Here is a 20,182-nt window from a genome sequence, read left to right on the forward strand (position 1 = left end):
AGATTACACTTTTCTTAGAACACTATTCAGTGGGGGGTTGTGCTTGGTTTTTTAATGGACAGCTGGCTAGCAAGGTGCTGCATGGGAAATGCTACATAACTATCTTCAGGCAGATTTCTATCTTGGATTATAAATCTACCACTGTACGCTTAAGCTACCTTGAATTGCCTTGTTTTAACCATGGGGTAAGAGCCTCCACGCATGCAGCAGACTGTTATACGTTTTTGGGTGTAATGATACCTCAGTGGAAAATGCAAGGTAATCTGGAGTTTTATCTCTGTTAAAATATCCAAGATTAATTGGAAGGAATACATATACATAAATATATTTTTAAATAAATAAAATCCTAAATGCAGTCATTTTCCTGTTTAAAATATATTTGTGATTATTTTTAAAGTATGTTCACTCTTATCCTTAGTTATAACTCATATCGTATATATGAGAGAGAAGATTTTTGTTAAGCATCTTTATTCTAGAAATGTACTGCAATTGTCACGTTAAGTTCCTCAGCCGAGTCATGTATGATACCAATGTTTGTAGTTTATATGGTGATATTTGCTCTTTTCTGTCACAGCACTTTAAGCCTGTACACTGTCCAACAGGTTGGGCTGGTTTTGAACTACAGAAATAAATGAAACTTAACACTGATGGACATTCTGAACAGTACCATGACTTTTGAAAAGTACATCAGCAAGTACACATTAATTGTAAATAATAATTTATGCCAAAGGCTTAAGTATTGTAGTACAGTGTCAGAAAGAATGGTCTTTTAAGGATTTTTTTTTAACCGATTGGAAACTTCTATTAATTAATCAGCATAATCTCTTTTCTCAACATAAACTATGCTAGTTTCTTACTAATTTATATATAATATGCTTTTGCAGTGTTGATATTTCTAAATATTTCAAAAAATAGAGATGGTGAAAATGTGAAAATGTAGCATGTCTGAAAATTCCAAATAGTGTAAATAATGAGATTTCCTTCCTGGCTTTGAAGTTTGGGACTCTAAAGGTTTATATATAGAGACCAGGTTTTGTATTAGCTTATCTGTTAGGTATACATTGAAATCTAAATGAAAAGCACTCTGGCAATTGATCTGACTTAGGACTCTTCAATGTGTGAAAATACTTATTTTAATAATAGAAATTCAGTGGATATTTTTTTTTGTCAGCCTGCATATTCTTGTATTACATTATCTAGCTTTTTTTGAAACTGGAGTCCCTTTGCAAACCATATAAAGTACTTGAATGAGAGTTATGCATAGAGTTCAGAATAATTCATAAAGATTTTATGTATGACTCTAGATGTATATGCTGGAATCATGCCTGAACTGTAGCTGTTTGCTTTAACACTCACTTTTCCATAATCTATATATTTACATATGCATGTGTATTTGTGCCCCTTCTCTGGGAACATTCCAGTCTGATTTCCTGTGCTAGTCACTGTAAATGTTCAAGGGGATTATAAAGTGTGTTCATTTTTTAAATAAGGTAATAAATTATTTTTACAGTTCTTCTGATGTAATTGTTTAGAAAAAAGTTTCTAGGTGCCTCAACATTTATTCTCATTTGTGCTGCAGATAAGCTGATGCCAGGTTTGTTAGATTTCTGCAAAAAGTAAGCAGTTCAAAACCAAACAGCAATATTTACATTCAGGTCAATCGTGCCATGCTATCTGGTTCCACTCTGTTAAGTAGGAAAAAACAGTGCAGCTGTTAGTAGATGGGGGGGAGGGGGGAGGATTAATATTCTTTGTGGTTCAAAAGAGGAACACATTAACATTCAAAAGGATTTAATCCCTGTAACATGCTTCTCCAGGAACTGTGTGAGTCAAGAGAGAAGAAGTCATGATGTTACAATATAGAAGCTGTATAGCCACGTCTGCTTTTTTATTTTAAAATCTATTTATGAAGCACGGGGGGCTCTTAACCTCTCCCCAGTCTTGTTACAACCAGTGACTCCACACACACATACACTTCCTGTGGTGGGGTAGTGTTTCTTGCATCTATGCCTCTTCTTTTTTTTTCCTTTTTTTTTTTTTTTTCTCACCCTGTAGTGTGAAAAGCGTTTGGGATATTCAATAACGTTGCTTCAGCAGACAGTACAGTATGCTGAGAAAATTACCAATTAATTAAAAGAGCAATTTAAGATTTAACAAAACCATTTTGCAGACTTTTACTAGGTTTTACAGCAAAACCTAAATTTTTCCCGCAGGATTAATTAAAAGGGGCAGCAGGGATTGTCTGTGGGTGGTGGCTGTGGTGGTGAGTTTAACAGAGCCATTGTTTTTTCTCAAAGTATAGTCAATTCAATACAAAGGACTTGATTACCTTTTTCTTGATAGCTTCCCATGATTTCATGTCTGCATTACAGTTCCATTTATGAAAATGCTGGTGTTGACTTCACAGTAGTGTTCAAATAATCCTCTCTTCTTTGGGCAAGATCAGATAGCAAAGCAATTAAATTGGCAGTTAATCTATTGGTGGAGTTTTAATAGTGCAGGTGTAACAGGATGAATGGTGAGAGTGCAACCTTGAAATAAAACGATGTAACAAAATTTACAAGTCTCACCTTCATTAAAAAAGGTAATATACAGTTTATTTACATTTTTCAAATTTTTCCCTTCCTTTTATGAGGCAATAAATCTGTAAAGCCGTTTTATCTGTGTAGCTTGTTACAGGAGAGGCCTTCAAAAGTGATTCGCTTAGTGGATCCTACCCTAATTGGTTTTACATGGTAGCTTTTAAAATTAGATTCAAGAGTGCTTCCCAGGCTCTAAGAAGACATGGAATATAGGTCACATTGAAGTTCTTTTCATTCTTAGGATATGCCATGGTGATCAGTATACACTAGAGCTTATACAGACTGTGGTTTAATAGGTGTATCTTGTTCTCACAATGATAGAAACAAATATTTCTTTGTTTCTCAGTCTGCTTGTTGCCATACACATTTTCCTACAGCCTTCAAGGCGGTGTTGCCTACTGTTTAAGGAAGAGAGAATTTACGGGAATGTGTTGACTACATGGATACGTGCATTTCTTTCTCTCTTTGCTTTGTAATTTTCAGTTTCTTTTCAAAAAAACCAAATCTCATACCCCAGAGATCTGTGATATTTATTTTTTTTGCTTAGACTTCTGAGTCCATATATCTTTAGTGACACTGTTTACCAGCTAATACTCGCTATAAAACTAATCTTGTAAAATCAGAGGAGGCTGGTATAGTGAAAAATCATGAACTGAATCAATTCAGTAATCTCCATACAGACAATCTAGGTTGCTGCTCTCAAGTTCCGATGTTACCAGCCACCATTTCTTAGATTAAAAAGAACAATCTACTGTCAGTTCTTGATAGTTTGTAATTCTTATTTTCCCAGGTTGTCTGTCTGTCTACTACAGATTCGAACGGGGCCATATTTCCATACGAAATAGCCTTGTGATATTCGTTGCAAATAAAAGCCTAAGAATGTAGTGGGACAATGGATATGCTTTTACCTCTTCTGTAAATGAAAGCTTATTTACGATATATACCAGTTTGACACTTAATGCAAACAATCACTTCATGCTTTGTCAGCTGCTGTCCAGCCTCTAATTTGCCTTCTGTATTGTAGTTCAAGAAACAGCCCTCTTGTTCAGTACCTTAGTACTTAGTACTTTAGTACTGTGGTAGAAATAATTTTCACCAAAATGTGCACAAAGTCTTTTAGTCCAGTACCCAGTGCATTGCCATTAGTCGAACTGGGCACAATGTCTAAGCCCTATTTCCTGTACTGAGGTCCTCTTTCAATGCAAGGATTAATCTATAGTGTTAATTTTGCAAATCCCAAATTGGCTGGCAGTCTCTTCACAGATTCTTTACCTCACAATGTTTATTTTAGGGGGGGTATATTTACACTGCTGTTCTTAGTAACAAATGTATTTTAGATTTTTTGGGTACAGAATTTAGAATTATTTCAGCTGGTATTTCCTTAGGGGGGGGAAAATAAGGGAGTATAGAATGAAACAGTTTCCCTTGGGCCAAATTCAGCCACCTCTCATGGTCATCAGCTACATTATAGACGGTAGTTCATAAACATGTAAAGCTGTCTTTGCTGTTGGTACCCATGTAGAAGGTTATTTCAAGAAGGTATTTCATTTTTACATGGCCAAAAAATTTCTCTCTTCACTCTTCAATCTATTCCTAGCTAATGGATACAAATTTTCCCTGTGCCAGTACTGTTCTCTAGTTTAAGTTTTCTTCTTCTAGTATTTACCCTTCTGATGTGTATATAGAAAGCACTCATATCCTTTTTTTATTTTATTAGTCTAAATATGCCAGTCTGTCTCAATCTTGCAGAATAGACTCTGTTCTCTTGATCATCCTCATGGTCCTTCATGGCACCTGCTGTAGTTTGAGTAATCTTTCTTGAAACTGGACTATTCAGCGTGTTTTGGCGTGACCCAAGAGATATTGTGCAAAGTTGAATCATACACCAGTTTCAAAATCAGCATTTCTAAATGAGAAGCAAAATTCAGAAGAGCTAATTTAATCAGGCTGGAACACTATTCTAGATGATGTCTTAACTGTGTCATGTATTTCATTTTTCAGAGGAAGGTACAGCTGAGAATTACAGTTGCCTTTCCAAAAGCTACTTCGTATATAGGTGGTTTAAATCACTGTGGTAGCGCTCTACTTGGATCTTTTTCATGGTTGGTCTGATTCCAACTTAGTTCTGAAGAGCACAGCTTTGTGTTTGCGAGCACTTCGCTTGGCTATGTGTCATCTCCTTTGGGTTTCCTTAGAGTTGCTCTGTATTTACAATAAGGCCTTTGTATTTGCAAAGCCTCTTAACTTGATAGTAACAGATTTCATTAGCAGTTGCATGCTTCTGAGAAGGTAGTAATAAAGAGGATGAGCCCCAAACCAGTGGTTGAGTAGCTCTGATAGAAAACGGTCCCAGCCAAAGAGTTCCCCATTAAATATAGGCAGTTGTCCCATCTGGTTAGCCAGTTTTTTCTCCTGTGTAGCCTACATTGCTTCCAGTGGTCTGGTATGTAAGGTGCTTTATAAAACCAGATTTGCTTCATCTGAAAATTTCTGTTTCAGTTTCTGTCTGCCTTTGATAAACACATCTTGTGTGTTGTCATCTAGGCATGTAGTTCATAATCTAGAAGACTCATGAAAATGCAGAACTTTTCCTTCAGTTCTTTCTCCTTCCCTCGCTCACCACTGTGGATACTAGGCAGTTCATATCCAAATCCTGAACCTTTCACATCAATTATCTCCAATAATTAGTCCACTTTATTTCTTTTTTTTTCCATTTTAAGATCAAATCCTTTAGTTACAAACCTGCTTTGTTTCAGTTGTGATGAAATGAAATCTAATGTTTGAGTCAACAAATAAAGAATAAAACTGTATTAAGAAATTTGAGAGGCTTGCATAGTTTTAAAAATAAAGGGGGTTAATGGGAAATCCAATTTCATTTTGAAATTTGAATATGAAAAAATGTGGAGTCTGTCATAAATTTAATTTTATAAATTAAAATCAGCTTACAACATTCTGATTATTGTACAGTTTTAAACAGATGAATGACTAGCAGGTTTTGAGTAGCATTTATCAGTGATACATCCAGTAATACGAGGAATATATACCTGGATTCCCTATGGATCATTACTACTCTTCATACTCTTCTGCGTTTTTCTCAAAGGACTTTGAATTTCCTGCCATTTTTCTATTAATAAGTGGCAGCTAAAAGTATAGACCAACTAGTGAAACTAGTATCAAGAAGTAATATTAGTAACATTAATCAAGCTATTGATGTAAAAATGTATTGAGTCTCAATATTTCCATTGTTAGCTTGGGAAATGAAATTTAAATAATTTTGAAATTTTGAAAATCTAACGTCAGCTTTCAGAAGGATTGGGATATTTCTGGATCTGGGATTTCTTGCTCGCTTGCGGAGGTTTTATAGTACTATGATTCTTTTATATAACTACCAGAGCTTTCTCCTTGGTCTGATACACTCTGTCATAGCAAATAAAGTTTTTTTACTTGCTTCCTAATTTAAATTTTGTCAGAAAGGACAAATCTTCTAGATTTGAGCACCCTGGTGTCATCTGAATCTAGAAGCATTTTTTTTTCAGATCCATGGGTTGGTTTGTTGGGGGGGGGGGGGGGGGGGCGGGTGTTTGTTGGTTGGTGGTTCTGTTTTGGGGTGGGTTTTTTTAACTGTACTCTTGAATCTTGCCTGTGTTTCACAAACAGCATATGAAGAACCTGAGTTTGGGCCTGTGTTTGGGGCCAGTCTAGATTCAACCACAGGCCAGGTTTTTTTTTTTTCTTAGGTTACACACTGTGATTCTTGCTTGTAATATGACAGGCAATTCATCATTTGGGAGCCAGTTAAAATACATCCTGTTTTGGCAATGTCCTGTTACTCATTGCAGAATTCATTTAATTCATTAGTGCTGCACAGCTTATGCTTTTAGTAAAATATCTGACAATATATTTTATTGCCAAATAATTATTTCTTTTATAATGTCTGCTAAAAATTAGCAAATCTTCATCAGTAGAGTCTAAGAGTACATTTTCCATGTGTGACATAAACCCATGAATTAATGTCTTCAGAGCAGCTGGTCATTTTCTGTGGATTAATGACCTGCAGGGATGAGTTACTAATTCAAGATAATCACCTAGCAGTCCTCGCTGGCCATTCATTCTAAGGAACTGTCAAGAGCAAGCGTGGCTAATGTAGGATAAAATAATGTAAAATATATTACTGAATGTCTAACTTATAATAGCAATAATACTGATAGCTCTCAGAAGCATTTGTGTACATGCAAACAGTGTGTTATGGTGTTGGTGATTGCTAGGGGAAAAAACTGTATGGGAAAACAGTTGTACTGAACAGGAAGCTCTTCAGACTTTATTAGATTTTTGGTTTTACTTTATGTAATGTGATCTCAGTATAGTGTTCTCTTTTTGCAACTGGTGTGTTAGAAGTTCAAATGTAGTTAATGTACCTTCTGATTATTTTTTTTAAAACTGTCAAAGACATCAGTAATGGAAACTTTTAATATTAGTGTCATTCAGTAATATAAATATAAATGCATTTAATTTTCATTTTCTGTACAAACATTTTTCAAAATAATTTTTCCATTAGCCAGTTCAAGGGGAATCCCTTTTTTAGTGCGCGCTTCAGCAGGCAGTTGTCACAGTTCTAGGGTTTTTCTAGTGTCGGAATAGAAACTGTAATTTTCAGGTAGCCTTACAAGGTAATGAGCACAAGATCTTATTTCAGGAATCTGAAGGAGCATCGCTGCCTCTCCTTAAGTAATGGAATCTGTTCATTCTGAAATTGTTAGAAATTTGGTGTATAGGAGGATTGCATTAATATCTGTCACCAGTTGAGGCCTCTGGGAATTGGCATAATGCAGAATACATTACAAATGTATGTAGTTGACCCAATAGCATCCCTGTTAGTATGATTATGAAGCAAGGGTGAATCTTTCTAAATAAATTGTGTGAAGTATTTGTATAAAGAGATAACTGTAGATTATTGTATACTTTATGGAAAATAATCTAATTTATTTAAAAATCTTTTCTCATTCATCTCTCATGCAGCAGAGTGGATCAGACCCACTATTAAAACAAATTGTTCATTCAGGCAGAGATTTGTTAGAAATATTGGTACCACCATCCATTGCTTGTCACCAAGATAAAGAGGAAACAATTTTACTTCTATTAAATGGTTTCATGTTTATAAAACATTATATATTTTATGGGGTCAAAATAGTTTGTGCAGGGACGGAAAGATTTCCTTTACTTGCTGGGACCCTCCTGTTCAGTGGTTATATTCTCTAGTAATATGGTGACCAGACTGATTATTCACAAGAGGAGAGCCATAATTAGTGTCTATTTCAAACATTTTTGTATATATTTAACAGAACAGGATAATCATGTAACTTTTGTATTAAGGAGAGTATATTTCTGCTGAGCACTATGGAGGCTAGCTAGTTTCTTATTCCGGTCTTCTACTCTAAGGACAGTTGCTGCTACCTCCGTAAATGTATTGAGATGATTTTACAGAATGATTAGGCAAGGCTTATCTGTTTTACTTAGTAACTTAGGAAACTAGAGTAAATGTTTTTGAGTAGTTATTTTAATTTTTCTAAGAAGTAACCCTTGTTATATAGTGTAGCAGCTCTTCAGACTCCTTGTTTGAAGCAATAAGCATTATCCTTAATCTGCATATTTCTTATATTTATTTTGACTTTAAACATAGAATTTAAAAAATACTTTTCAAAAGCCCATTCAGAATCTTAGCCTGTCTTGTCCCAGCCTCTGATAGCTTTGTACTAATTCTGTCTCCATTTTTTCACAAAGACAACGGAAGTAAACAGAGCAAGTCTGTAAAAGTGAACTAAAATGCAAAGCATGTCTGCATAGGCAGTGAGGTGAAGCAGTTACTATGGAGCCAACAGACTCAGCTTCCAAATATCAGCCTTGGCTTTCTTAAGTTATAGATCCTTCATCCAGTGCTAGATTTTCTTCACAAAGTTTAGCATCTTTTAAGTGAAACTGTGCAGCACACAGGATGTTACACAGAACAGTTAGAACAGGCACGACTCAAGTCTGACAAGATTAGGAAATGCAATGATAGCCTATCAGTGTGAAGAGGATGGTTCAAACTGTGGTTTTGTTTTAATATCATAGTTTTAAATAACTGTTTACAAAGTATTGACTCACCATGGTTTGACCCCAGCTGGCCACTAAGCACCACAGAGCGACTCGCTGGCTTCCTGCGGGTGACCACCCAGTGGGGTGGGGACGAGAACTGGGGAAAAAGGTAAAGCCCGTGGGTTGAGATTAAAATGGTTTAATAATTGAAATAAAGTAAAAGGCAATTATGATGATAATAAGAATTGTAGTGAAAAGAGAGATAACAAAAAGAGATGAGTAAGACTTGAGAAAAACACATGATGCACAGTACAGCTGCTCACCACCCACTGACCGATGCCCAGCCAGTCCCTGAGCAGCGACTGGCAGCTCCTGGTCAACTCCCCGCAGTTTCTAGACTGAGCATGATGTTGTATGATATGGAGTATCCCTTTGGTTATTTTGGGTCAGCTGTCCTGGCAATGTCCCCTCCTGGCTTTTTGTGCACCTCCTCACTGGCAGAGCACGGGAAATCAGTCCTTGACTTAGGGTAAGCATTACTTAACATCAACTAAAACATCAGTGTGTTATCAGCATTATTCTTATACTAAATCCAAACCACAGCACTGTACCAGCTAGCAGGAAGAAGATTAACTCTATCCCAGCCAAAACCAGAACATGACTTAAATATGAGTAGTGACTTTATGCATAAATAATCATTTAAATGGGACAAGATTTTCAGAAGGTCCTGTGCTACCAGGCTCCCAAGTTGTCTGAAGCACTTTCTTTGAAACTTCCTGATGTATTTTCCTTCTGATTGTACAATTTTTCCCAGTCTGTTTCATAATGTTTAACCAGGCCTTTCTTTATTCCTAGAACTGGGCAAGCAAGGTATCATCACCAGGGGGTTTTCATTGGAGCATATGCCTACAAAAGGTGTAATTTTTCCTACTTTAAATAATACGTGGTCTGGTAGTCAAATCATGAGGAAGCCTTCCCTGACTATTTTGCAGTTATCAAAAACCTTACAGAAAATATTAGCTACACATTTAGACTTACGCCTAACAACAGGCGAGCCCTAAAAATATGGTTACAGTTGCATGGGGAATGGTTTGGAAAAGTCTGTATGAAAAAAGAATTGAGTTCACCTTGGAATTAGCTGTTAAAAGCATTAAACAAAACAGTGTTTACCACATTGTAAGCCTTTGGCAAAAGACTAAAAGTAATGCCCCAGTCCCCAAGTTCACTGTTTTGTTATCCCTATCAAGCTTGGGTTTATATGTATTAAGGTCCATTTTAAGATTAATTTATTTGATTACTTCCATTATTTTTATTAGAAATTTTAAAAAAATCCTTCTCCCCTACTGTTTACTTGTGTGATGACATCAGGAAAGTATTGTGGTTTAACCCCAGCCAGCAACTATGCCCTGCACAGCCACTCGCTCACTCCACCACCCCCACACACCCCCCGTGGGATGGGGGAGAGAATCAGAAGAGTAAAAGTGAGAGAACATGTGGGTTGACATAAAGACAGCTTAATAGGTAAAGGAAAAACTGTGTGCATAAGTAAAGCAAAATGAGAAATGCCTTCACTGCTTCCCATGGGCAGGCAGGTGTTCAGCCATCTCCAGGAAAGCAGGGCTGCATCATGCATTAATGGTTACTTGAGAGGACAAATGCCATGATGCCGAACATCCCCCCCGCCTCCGCTCTTCCTTCTTTCCCCAGTGTTATATGCTGAGCATGACATCATACGGTTTGGGAGATCTTTGGTCAGTGGGGGTCAGCTGCCGTGGCTGTGTCCCCTACCAACTTGTTGTGCACTCCTAATCTGCTCAGGGGTGGGGTGGGACGAGGAACTGAAAAGGCCTTGATTTAGATTAAGCACTACTCAGCAACAACAAAAACATCTGTGTTACCAACACTGATTCCAGCACAAATCTAAACCATAGCCCCCTACTAGCTACTATGAAGAAAATTAACTCTACGCCAGCCAAAACCAGGACAGAAAGTTATATGCTCTTTTTCAGCACTTACTTGCGTTAACATTCCTAGTATAGCACTTTGTGTTTGTTGTACTGCCAGCAAAATAAGTTGGCTCAAGTGTGGGTTTGAGTGGTTTTGCAAAGTTCAGCATATGAAGAAATGTCTGCTACCTGCCAGAGCACTGACTGCAGCAGCACAGGAGGATGCAGAAGGGAAGGGGTGACTCATGTATATTTGGGAAGTGAAAAAGAGAGTTTGCAATTGGATTGAGAACTAGCTACATGAGAAGAGATGGTAAAATGTAGGGAAAGCCAGACAAAAGTCAGACACGAATGGGAGAACAGAGAGAATGAGGGATTTGTGCTAGCTGTTTGCCAAACACTGAGTCCTGAGTCAGAATTCAGGACAATTGTACATTTTTGAGGATGTTGGTCAGCATTTTAGTCAGTTGAAGAGTTCTTTTGAGTTACCCTTTCAGTTACAGATTCCAAGGCATTAATTGCATGTGGAAAATGCATGTCTGCATTTTCCACAAGACTTATACTGAACGGACAAAATCCAATTTTTACGAAGGTTTTTTAAATGTAATTTCATTTTACAGCTAAAATAATGTGCATTTCTGATTTGTACAATATTTCTTTAAATGCAGTAGAACCTTAGGAAAATTGGAGGAGGACAGGGGGTCAACTCATCCAGCCTCCTGTTCAAAGCAGGATAAACCTCAAAGTTAGGTCAGTTTGCTTAAGGCCTTGCCCAGTTGGGTTTTGAAAATATCCGAGGATGGAGATTCCACAGCTTCTCTGGCTTTTACTCTGCACTCATTTTGAAAGGGTCTGGCTGTGTCTTCTTCCCCTTTAGGTAGTGGAGAGCTCTGATTAGATTCCTCTTTGGCTTTCTTTTTCCAGGTTAAGCAAACTCAGTTCGCTGCATCTCTTCTCATATGTTATGTGCTTCAGCCCCCAAACCCTCTTCTTGTTTTTTTTAGTGTATGTATTCCAGTTTTTCAGTGCCTTGTTAACTGGGTGTCCAAAGCTGTGCGCAGTGTTCCCGGTTTGACCTCATGAGTGCTGAATAAAAGGGGATAATCACTTCACTTGACCTACTGATTTTGCTTTTAGCCTAAGTGTATGTTGATAATCTGGTAGTTTATCTAATACACAGTTCATATTGTCTCTTTTTCTGTGTGTCCACACACAGTACCATACTATAGCAATATATCTAATAATATAGATGAAAGGAGGGACATTTGAGGACATTCCAGTCTGTCAAAAAGGAACTGATAAATTTGCTAGGAACTGGAAAGGTTTAGGGTTGCACGTAAAGTCAGCATTGCTTTATACAATTCAAATTGCAGCTGAAGGTTGTAGTATAATTAAAATACTAGTTTATATCAACAAGATTTTTACTCTGTTGCATGTGATATAAAGGCGCTTTTTTGTTTGCAGTGTTTTGTTTATATGAAGTCTTTAGGAGATCAGAATTGGGCTACGCTAGAATGGTCCATATATGCTTTTCAATTACAAGTTATTTTCTGAAAATATATTCCATAAAATAGATAATGGGCATAAAGAATGCAATGATAGGCATACACTTTGAACACTGCGTTCTGTTTGTGCACTTCGCACATCTTGCTAATGTTGGCATTTGCTGATTGCTGTACTTAGAATCATTCTAAAATGCATTATTGTGTAAATACGATTTATTCATGAAAAGTCAGATACATGAAACTTCCCCACAGTCATTCCGTAGAGTATGCAGTGCAGGTTATTGCTACTATAACTAGTTTTCCTAATCTTTTCAGTGATTTGTATATTTTCCCCCATAATATATCATAACTATCCACTTTCCTGTCTTTCTAAGAAGTATTTTACTAACGTTTGCTTTTGTTTGTTCCCCAGCCATGAATGTCTTTCAGTCTATGGCTTGAGTCTAGATTACTACTCTTGGTTTGTCATTCCTCCCTCCTGCAGAAGCATGCTGGGAAGGTCCTAATTCTACCATCATACTACCTGAAAAATTTAAATGTTAAGATTGAGAGATAGGTGGATCAAAGACAAGAGGTTGTACAAAGAAAACAGAACATTTGAAATGGAATGGACTTACAAAATTAATTACTTCCTTCTGAAAATAGTCAAACAAGAATTCGGGTTTTGACTAACAGGCACCTCTGTACCCATAGATCAGATAAATTGGCCTTCTTTATTTCCAGGTGTTTAACTGCTTGAAACTTTATAAAGTGGCAAAGGTCATAGAAAGTAATACAGAAAAGGAAGCTATTCTGTTCGTCACCAAGACATTCCATACTGCTACTAATCATTCAGTTTTTAGGTTATATTGCATTTTGGTCAATGTATTTTCATAAACATCTTATAAAAGCTGAGTGCTTACAATAAGACTTCTAATTGGTAAATTATAAATCATGTAGATTAGAATCACACACACACACACACAAAAGATACCAAATTAAGCAGTTCTCCAAAACAAATTGGCAGACTAAATACAGAGGAACTCAGAGCAAGGATCAGTGAAGTTTCTTGAGATCTTGGTATATCTAATGTACGAAACTGCAGAGTTAATCACTTGGAATTGTATTCAGTGTTTCAAGGACAAGCATGAAGAAGGATATGTCATGATTTCTTACGATTACTTTTTAAAACATTTAGATGTGGCTTGCATATTTCTGTATTGCTGCTAGTTTAATATATTTCTTGGGAAGGACTTTTTGTCCAGTTCTGTGAAGATCCAGGAGTAATTCAGAATCAGAAAGGTTAGTTTCTGTTTTTTAATCTTAGAACTGGAAAATCCTTTGTTGTTTTAACTTCTTCATAGAATTCATGCATGGGAAATCATTGCAACTAATTTTAAAACTTGTGAAATATTTTTCCACAAGAATTTCAGCCTTTGATGTAATTAGCTCTAAGGTTTCTGAAGCGGCAGATTTAAACAAATTATTGCAGTATTTCCTTCATTGACTTCTTAATAGTCTGATTCAACTAATGTTTTTTACTGCTTGAGTAGTTGATCATTGTAAGCAAAGAGCAATATGATGAACATCCTTGTTTAATAGAATAAGCTGGTTTGAAGCACAGTAGTGATTGGGATGTGGTTGTTATCAATCTGTTTGGAGGGGAAGAAAAAAAATCAGTTGCCTCTCTTATTGAGTGCTGCTTCTAACTTTCCAAAAATTACGTGTATCTGTATAAATGCTAGAAGTTACATTAAAGGTGTCTAAACTGAACATTATTATGAATGGATATTTACTGTCATTTCAGTAAACCTAAATTGGAGAATGTTTAAATATGGAAATCCTTGCACAAAGCTGTTAGATATCATCACAATACACATTTGGGGTGTGTAGGTGTGTGTACTTTACCTCCCTTTGATCTTTTATTTTTCCATATTAAAAAAAACACTGTAGTATTCTAGTAAGTACATACCCCCTACCTTTTAATAACACTAATTTTCCTGTGGTGAAGCAGTTACGTTTAATGAAATCATATTGACGAGATCAGTGGAAATTATTTGGTAAGCATGTTTTTAGTCTAGGATTTAAAGAAAAAAGTAAGCACCACAAAGATAACTATTAAGATTTTAGATTAAGATTCATGGGGAATTATATCAAGAACAAAAACATCCTTGTATTTAGTTTTCTCTGTAGAAGCTAATTTAAACATAAGCAAAGGATAATAGGCCCTGAAGAGACCATTCATTTTAGCAGTGTTTTGAGCAAAATGGACAGTGTCCAGAAGGAGTTCAAAGAGCTGTTTGTAGGTTGAAATGAAAGCTTAATTTAAATTAAAAAAAAAAAAAAAAAAAAACCAAACCAAAAAAAACCCCAAAACTCAAAAATCTCAGCTCAGTAATTGTGTTTTTACTTATTTATCTAGCACAGCTGTAGTTACAAGGAGTTTCTGTAAAATGTTTGTCAAGTCCTAAACCTTTTTTATTCTAAGCTATTCCTGAGTAGAGTTGCTTTTATTTATTGTTCCTGTAATGGGATGGTCAGGTATATGATACAGGGAGTTCAGGGGGCTTTTGCATAATACTTATGTCAACAACAGTCAATGTTCTGTTTCTTTCGTATTTTACGTATTTTCTTTGTATACATTTCGAATAACTATAAAGGCCTTAATCTGTGGTATTGATAATTTTTTTTCATCTTAAATTTTGCCTTTATAACTGCCTGGTTTTTAAGGCATTCCCAGTATAGAAAGTCCTATTGAATTCAAAGTTCAAAGTATGTTTGTTTCTTAGGTGGAGTGAAGATCATTTTATTTCCAGGAAGTGCTGAACAAACTTTTGGAGATTTGCTGGTTGTCTGAATGCTTCTTAGACTTACTGTCAGTCTTACTGATGCTTACTAGTCTTAAAGTATTTTATCCCAGCCTCATCACCTATGGTTTTGACAAGTTGCTAGCAAAAGATGTCTTTCCTCATTTCCAGACTTAAAAGAGTAATCTATTTTCCTGTTGGTTTTGGGCTGAATTCTGATCTTCAGACAAGTTATGGAAGCCTCACATTCCCAGAGCCTGATCTTCATGGGGGACCTGAATCATCCTGATACCTGATGAAAGGGCAATACCGAAGAGCTCAGGCAACCTAGGAGATTTCTCAAATGCATTGATGACAGCTTCCTGGCACAGTGGATGGAGGAGCCAATAAAGAAAGGTGCTTTGCTGGACCTGATGGATATGAAGCATAAGTAACTGATCAGGGACATGAAGTTAAATAAACCATGAGATGATGGAGTTCAAGATCGTAAGAGAAAAGAGCTGGGGAAAAAAACAGGACTACAGCCCTGGATTTCAGGAGAGCATACTTTATCCTCTCCAGAGCTCTGCTTGGAAGAATCTTACGGGCTATGGCCTTGAAGGGAGGTGGGGTCCAGCAGAGCTGGCTGATACTCAGTGGTCACTTCCTCCAAGAAGGGACTGTCCCAATTAGTAGGAAATCAAGCAAAGATGGTACGGATGGACAAGCAAGAAGGAGGTCCTAACTGAACTCAGACATAAAAAGGAAGTGTACAAAAGGTGGAAGCAGGAGGGCAGATGACCCAGGAGGAGTATAGATCTCCTGACCAATCTTGCAGAGACAGGGTTAGGAAGGCAAAAGCTGGCCTGAAGTTGAATTTGGAGAAGGATGTGAAGGGCAACAACAAAGAATTATGAAAGTAAATAAACAGCAAATGGCCAGGAAAAACATGGGTCCACTACTGGATAGGGCAGTGGAGCTGGTGACAAATGACATAGAAAAGGCCAAGATGTTTAATGCTGCCTTTTGTCTCAGTCTTTACCAGTAAAAACAGCTTTCAGGAATCCCAGGCCCCTGAACCTGGAGGGAAAGTTTGGTACAACCAGGATGTACAGTAGGTGGAAGAGAACTAGGTTAGGAGCAGTTAAACAAACTGGTCCTAAATTCATAGGGCCTGATGGGTTGCACCCATGAGTGGCGATGGAGCTGGCTGATGCCATTGCGAGATGACTCTTGATTATCTTTAAATGATCATGGTGATTGGGAGAGGCTGGGAGAGCAAACACCATTCCTTTCTTCAGGAAGGGCAAGAAGAAAGCTCTGGGGAACTACAGGGCAGTTGATCTCATCCCAGTCCCTTAGGAGTTGATGGAGGAAATCCTCCTGGAAAGTAGTTCCAAAGTCATGAAGGACAAGGTGATCCTGAGTAGTCAATATGGATTTACAAAGGGGAACTCCTGATTGACCAGCATTCTGCAACGAGGCGACTAGCTTGGTGGACAAATAGAAAGCAGTGGATGTTGTTTACCTCGGCTTCAGTAAAGCCTTTGACACTTACCGCCCATAACATCGTAGACAAGCTGACAAAACATGGGTTAGGGAAGTAGACAGGTGGATTACAAACTAGCTGAATGACCAGGCCCAGAAGTTTGTGATCAGTGTACAAAGTCCAGTTGGAAGCAAGTCACTAGAGCTGTACCCCAGGGGTCAATACTGGGTCCAGGACTATTTCACATCTTCATTAATGACCTGGGTGATGGGACAGAGTGTGCCTGCAGGAAGTCTGCAGATGGTACAAACCTGGGAAGAATGGCTGGTACGCAAGACAGTTGGGCTGTCACTCAGAGGGACCTAAACAGCCTGGACAATTCTCATGAAGTTCAACACGGGGAAAGGCAGAGTCCTGTATCTGGAGAGGAATAACGCCATGCGGCAACCCACGTTGGGGACTGACTGGTTATAAAGCAGCTTGGCAGAGAAGGACCTTGGGGTCCTGGTGGACAAGCTGAACATGAGCCAGCAATGCACCCTTGTGGCAAGGACGGCCAACAGCATCCTGGGCTGCACTGAGAACAGTGTTGCCGGCAGGTCAAGGGAGGTGATCCTTCCTCTCTGCCCTGCTGAGGCCACATCTGGACTACTGGGGTCAGTTCCCCAGTACAGGAGACACGTGACCATACTGGAGCAAGTCCAGCACAGCGCCATAAAGATGATTAAGGGACTGGAGCATCTCTCATTTGAGGAGAAACTGGGAGAGCTGGGACTTGTTCAGCCTAGAGAAGGCTCTGGGGAAATCTTACTAATGTGTATGAATAAAGGATGGGAGGGAATGAAGATGAGGAGCTGTACTGTTCCCAGCAGTGCCTGCTGGTGGGACAAAAGACAGTGGCACAAATGAAAACACATGAAATTCCATCTGATCACAAGAAAATTTTTTACTGTGAGATTGGTCAAACGCTGAAACAGGTTGCTTGGAGAGGTTTTGGAGCCTCCATTTTGTGGTGATACTCAGAACTTGAGCAGATGTGGCCTTGGGCAGTGTGCTGTGGCTGACTCTGCTTGAGCAGGGGGATTGGGCAAGATGAGCTCTATAGGTCCCTTCCAACCTGAATGATTCTGTGATTTTTTCCAGGTCTGAGACCAAGGCTATAGCATCCTATGTAATGACTGTCCTTATAAAGTAGTGTTGGCCAAACTTAGGTCTTGTGATATTATTGTTATTAATTATTATTGTTGTTGTTGTTCTTATTATTAAGAATCTGTAGGTATTGATCTGGATTTTGTTACAGAATATATCCTTGTAATACCAGTAATAAACATTTTGAGATGCAGGCTTTTTGATTAAGAAATTGTCAGTATGGGTTATCTGTCTTACCTAAAACGTCTTCACAAGATGAAGTCATAACCTCTTCAGATATTCTAGTGAATGCTGCTGTTTCGGTCTACCTCTTCTATACAATGCTCTCGACAGGAGAACTGACCCACAGACCCAGGCGCTGCTTTGACAGTGTCCATGAGCCCAGGAAGCCTAACTGCGCAGCTGCTGCATAGTACAAACAGAACAGTTGCACAAAAGGTGGAAATCAATGTTTGTTTGATTTAATTGATTTTGTACATTCGTGCTAATATTAGTTTAGTTTATAGTTGCAGTTTATTTTATGACCATATTTTATGTATAGTACTAACATTCATAATTATTTTTAATTTACAGGATGGAGGTCTGCTTCTAAATAATCCGTCTGCACTGGCAGTTCATGAGTGCAAGTGTCTCTGGCCAAATGTTCCATTGCAATGTCTAATATCGCTGGGCACTGGTCGATACGAAAGCGAGGGAAAGACCAATGTCACATACACCAGTTTGAAAGCCAAACTCACAAATGTTATCAGCAGTGCAACTGATACAGAAGGTTGGTGTCTTTAAGATATGTTTGTATTGTGACTGGTTTGTATGTTTCCCAGGAAAACAGTTCCAATTCAGAGAGCAATCCGCTACCTTTTGTCTTTCCCCTTCTCTCTACCTGCCCCCTTGAAACAGTCCCTTTGTAACTCGTTATATATAGTCGATGTTTTAGTACCAGTATTACAGGTTTTCTGGAGATGATAATATGAGTGCGTTTCTTAGCCTTATCTCCGTGAATCTTCATCTTTGCTGTGTTGCTGATAAGCTCTTTTAGTTTGAGTTCTCAGCTGCTAATAGGAGGTTGATGACAGGTATACAAAAGTTAAAAAGCTAGCTTAAAATTTATCAGAATGACAATGACAATCCAACAGGATTTATACAAAGTGATACGTGTTTTACCTGTGCTTCAGGATAAACGCATACTCAGGAATTAATTTCAATAGAAGAATCATATTTTCTTATATTAGTTTTTTCCCATAAACAGGAATGCCTAATAGTTAATATACAGCACTGATTGCTTTTCAACAGCTGCAGAAGAAGTATTTTAGTTCTGTTCTTTTCTATATGTGCTTTTATACATGTACTTTTCTATGGACTTGACTGTATCTGCCAGTGGTCACAACTTCCATTGCTGTCAGGAGGAGCCAAGCATGTGTTTTCCAAAAAAACCTCTGTTCCTAGGATGGGAGTGCATTGGAACTCTGTCACTAGCAGTTTACATCTATTTTGTTGTTATAAACAGGAAATACTGATATGCAGATGCTTCCCCCCCCAGCCCAAAGGAAACTGGTACTGTAAAAAGCTAAGGAACAAGAAATACTGTTACAGTCTAGATCCCTTGCTGCATGATCTCTTGTCAACTGACCGTCATTAGTAAAGAAAAAGCTAGATTTTGGGCTGCCTTTGGTTTTTGCACAGTTGTGGAAAGGCAGTGGGAATTGTGGGAAGGAGAGATGTGCTGTCCACTTTCTATCAAGGGAAGAAAAATTTCATTACAGCCAAAAACTCAGGCAAGAAATTTGATGAGGGAGAGGAGGAAAGGAAAGTTCATTGTGGAGACCAAAGGAGAGGGAATGGAAAGCGGGTGGAGTAGACTTGAGCAAATGCGAAGTTGCATTACCAAGTAAAAAGTGGACAGTATTAAATAGGGCAAGAAACACTGGATGTGGTGAGACAAGAAGAGACACAGTTGGGTAATTTACAGGAGGAGGAACCAAGGAGAGCAGATTTGACGTTAACAAGAATTTTTTGCTGTGGTCTTACCCATGATATTTTTTTCACTTTAAAATTTTTGTATGACAGTAGATGTTTAAAAGAACGGAGGAGTGTGGTCAGAATGCAAAGAAGATGGAAGTAAAAAGAGAATGAAAGACGAAGGAAGTAACGGAAATGGGATTTTAAGGGAGCCAACAAAGAGAGAGATCTGAAAGGAGAGAGAAAATGGGTTATGAAAGAGGAAAAAAGGAAGAGAGGAACATGCAAATCCATTACATAACTAGTACAACAATAAACTAATGGATCTGCTGTAATTTAACTTGAATATTTTAAATTAATGTTAAATTCAACCCCAAAATCTGTCATAATATATAAAATACGAATTAGTTGCAAACAAAATAAAGCTTTAAACCTACATATTTTTTACTGCAATCTTTGGGATTAGAGGATAATATATAGCTGTCGTTTTCATAATACCTGCTTCAGTTAGTACCGAGTGTAGCAAATCATGGGTATCCTGAATGGGGGAATATGTAAATTACATTCCTGCTCTTCAGAATGCACTCTCGCTTTTAAATGAATGGAATGTACATGTAGTTAAAAACATGGATAGCTGCAAAGCCTTCTTAATAGTCATACCAGTGAGGTTGTCTTAGAACAAAAGGTGAAGCTCTTCCAGAGTAAACAGCTATGAGGT

At 37.8% G+C, this 20,182-nt stretch overlaps 1 protein-coding gene across 9 annotated transcripts in view; it reads left to right on the forward strand.

The window, feature by feature from the left end:
• PNPLA8 (patatin like phospholipase domain containing 8) overlaps positions 1 to 20,182 on the forward strand; it is a 42,469-nt gene that overhangs the window by 21,234 nt on the left and 1,053 nt on the right. For 4 of the 9 annotated variants that reach the window (XM_055711275.1, XM_055711278.1, XM_055711276.1 and 1 more), the window contains one exon: positions 18,082 to 18,277. In XM_055711275.1, the coding sequence (XP_055567250.1) occupies positions 18,082 to 18,277 (196 nt within the window). The other 5 variants (XR_008732375.1, XR_008732374.1, XM_055711277.1 and 2 more) reach the window with 5 other exon arrangements.

Source organism: Falco cherrug, chromosome 5 (assembly GCF_023634085.1).
Source record: "Falco cherrug isolate bFalChe1 chromosome 5, bFalChe1.pri, whole genome shotgun sequence".
Lineage (NCBI taxonomy): Eukaryota > Metazoa > Chordata > Aves > Falconiformes > Falconidae > Falco > Falco cherrug.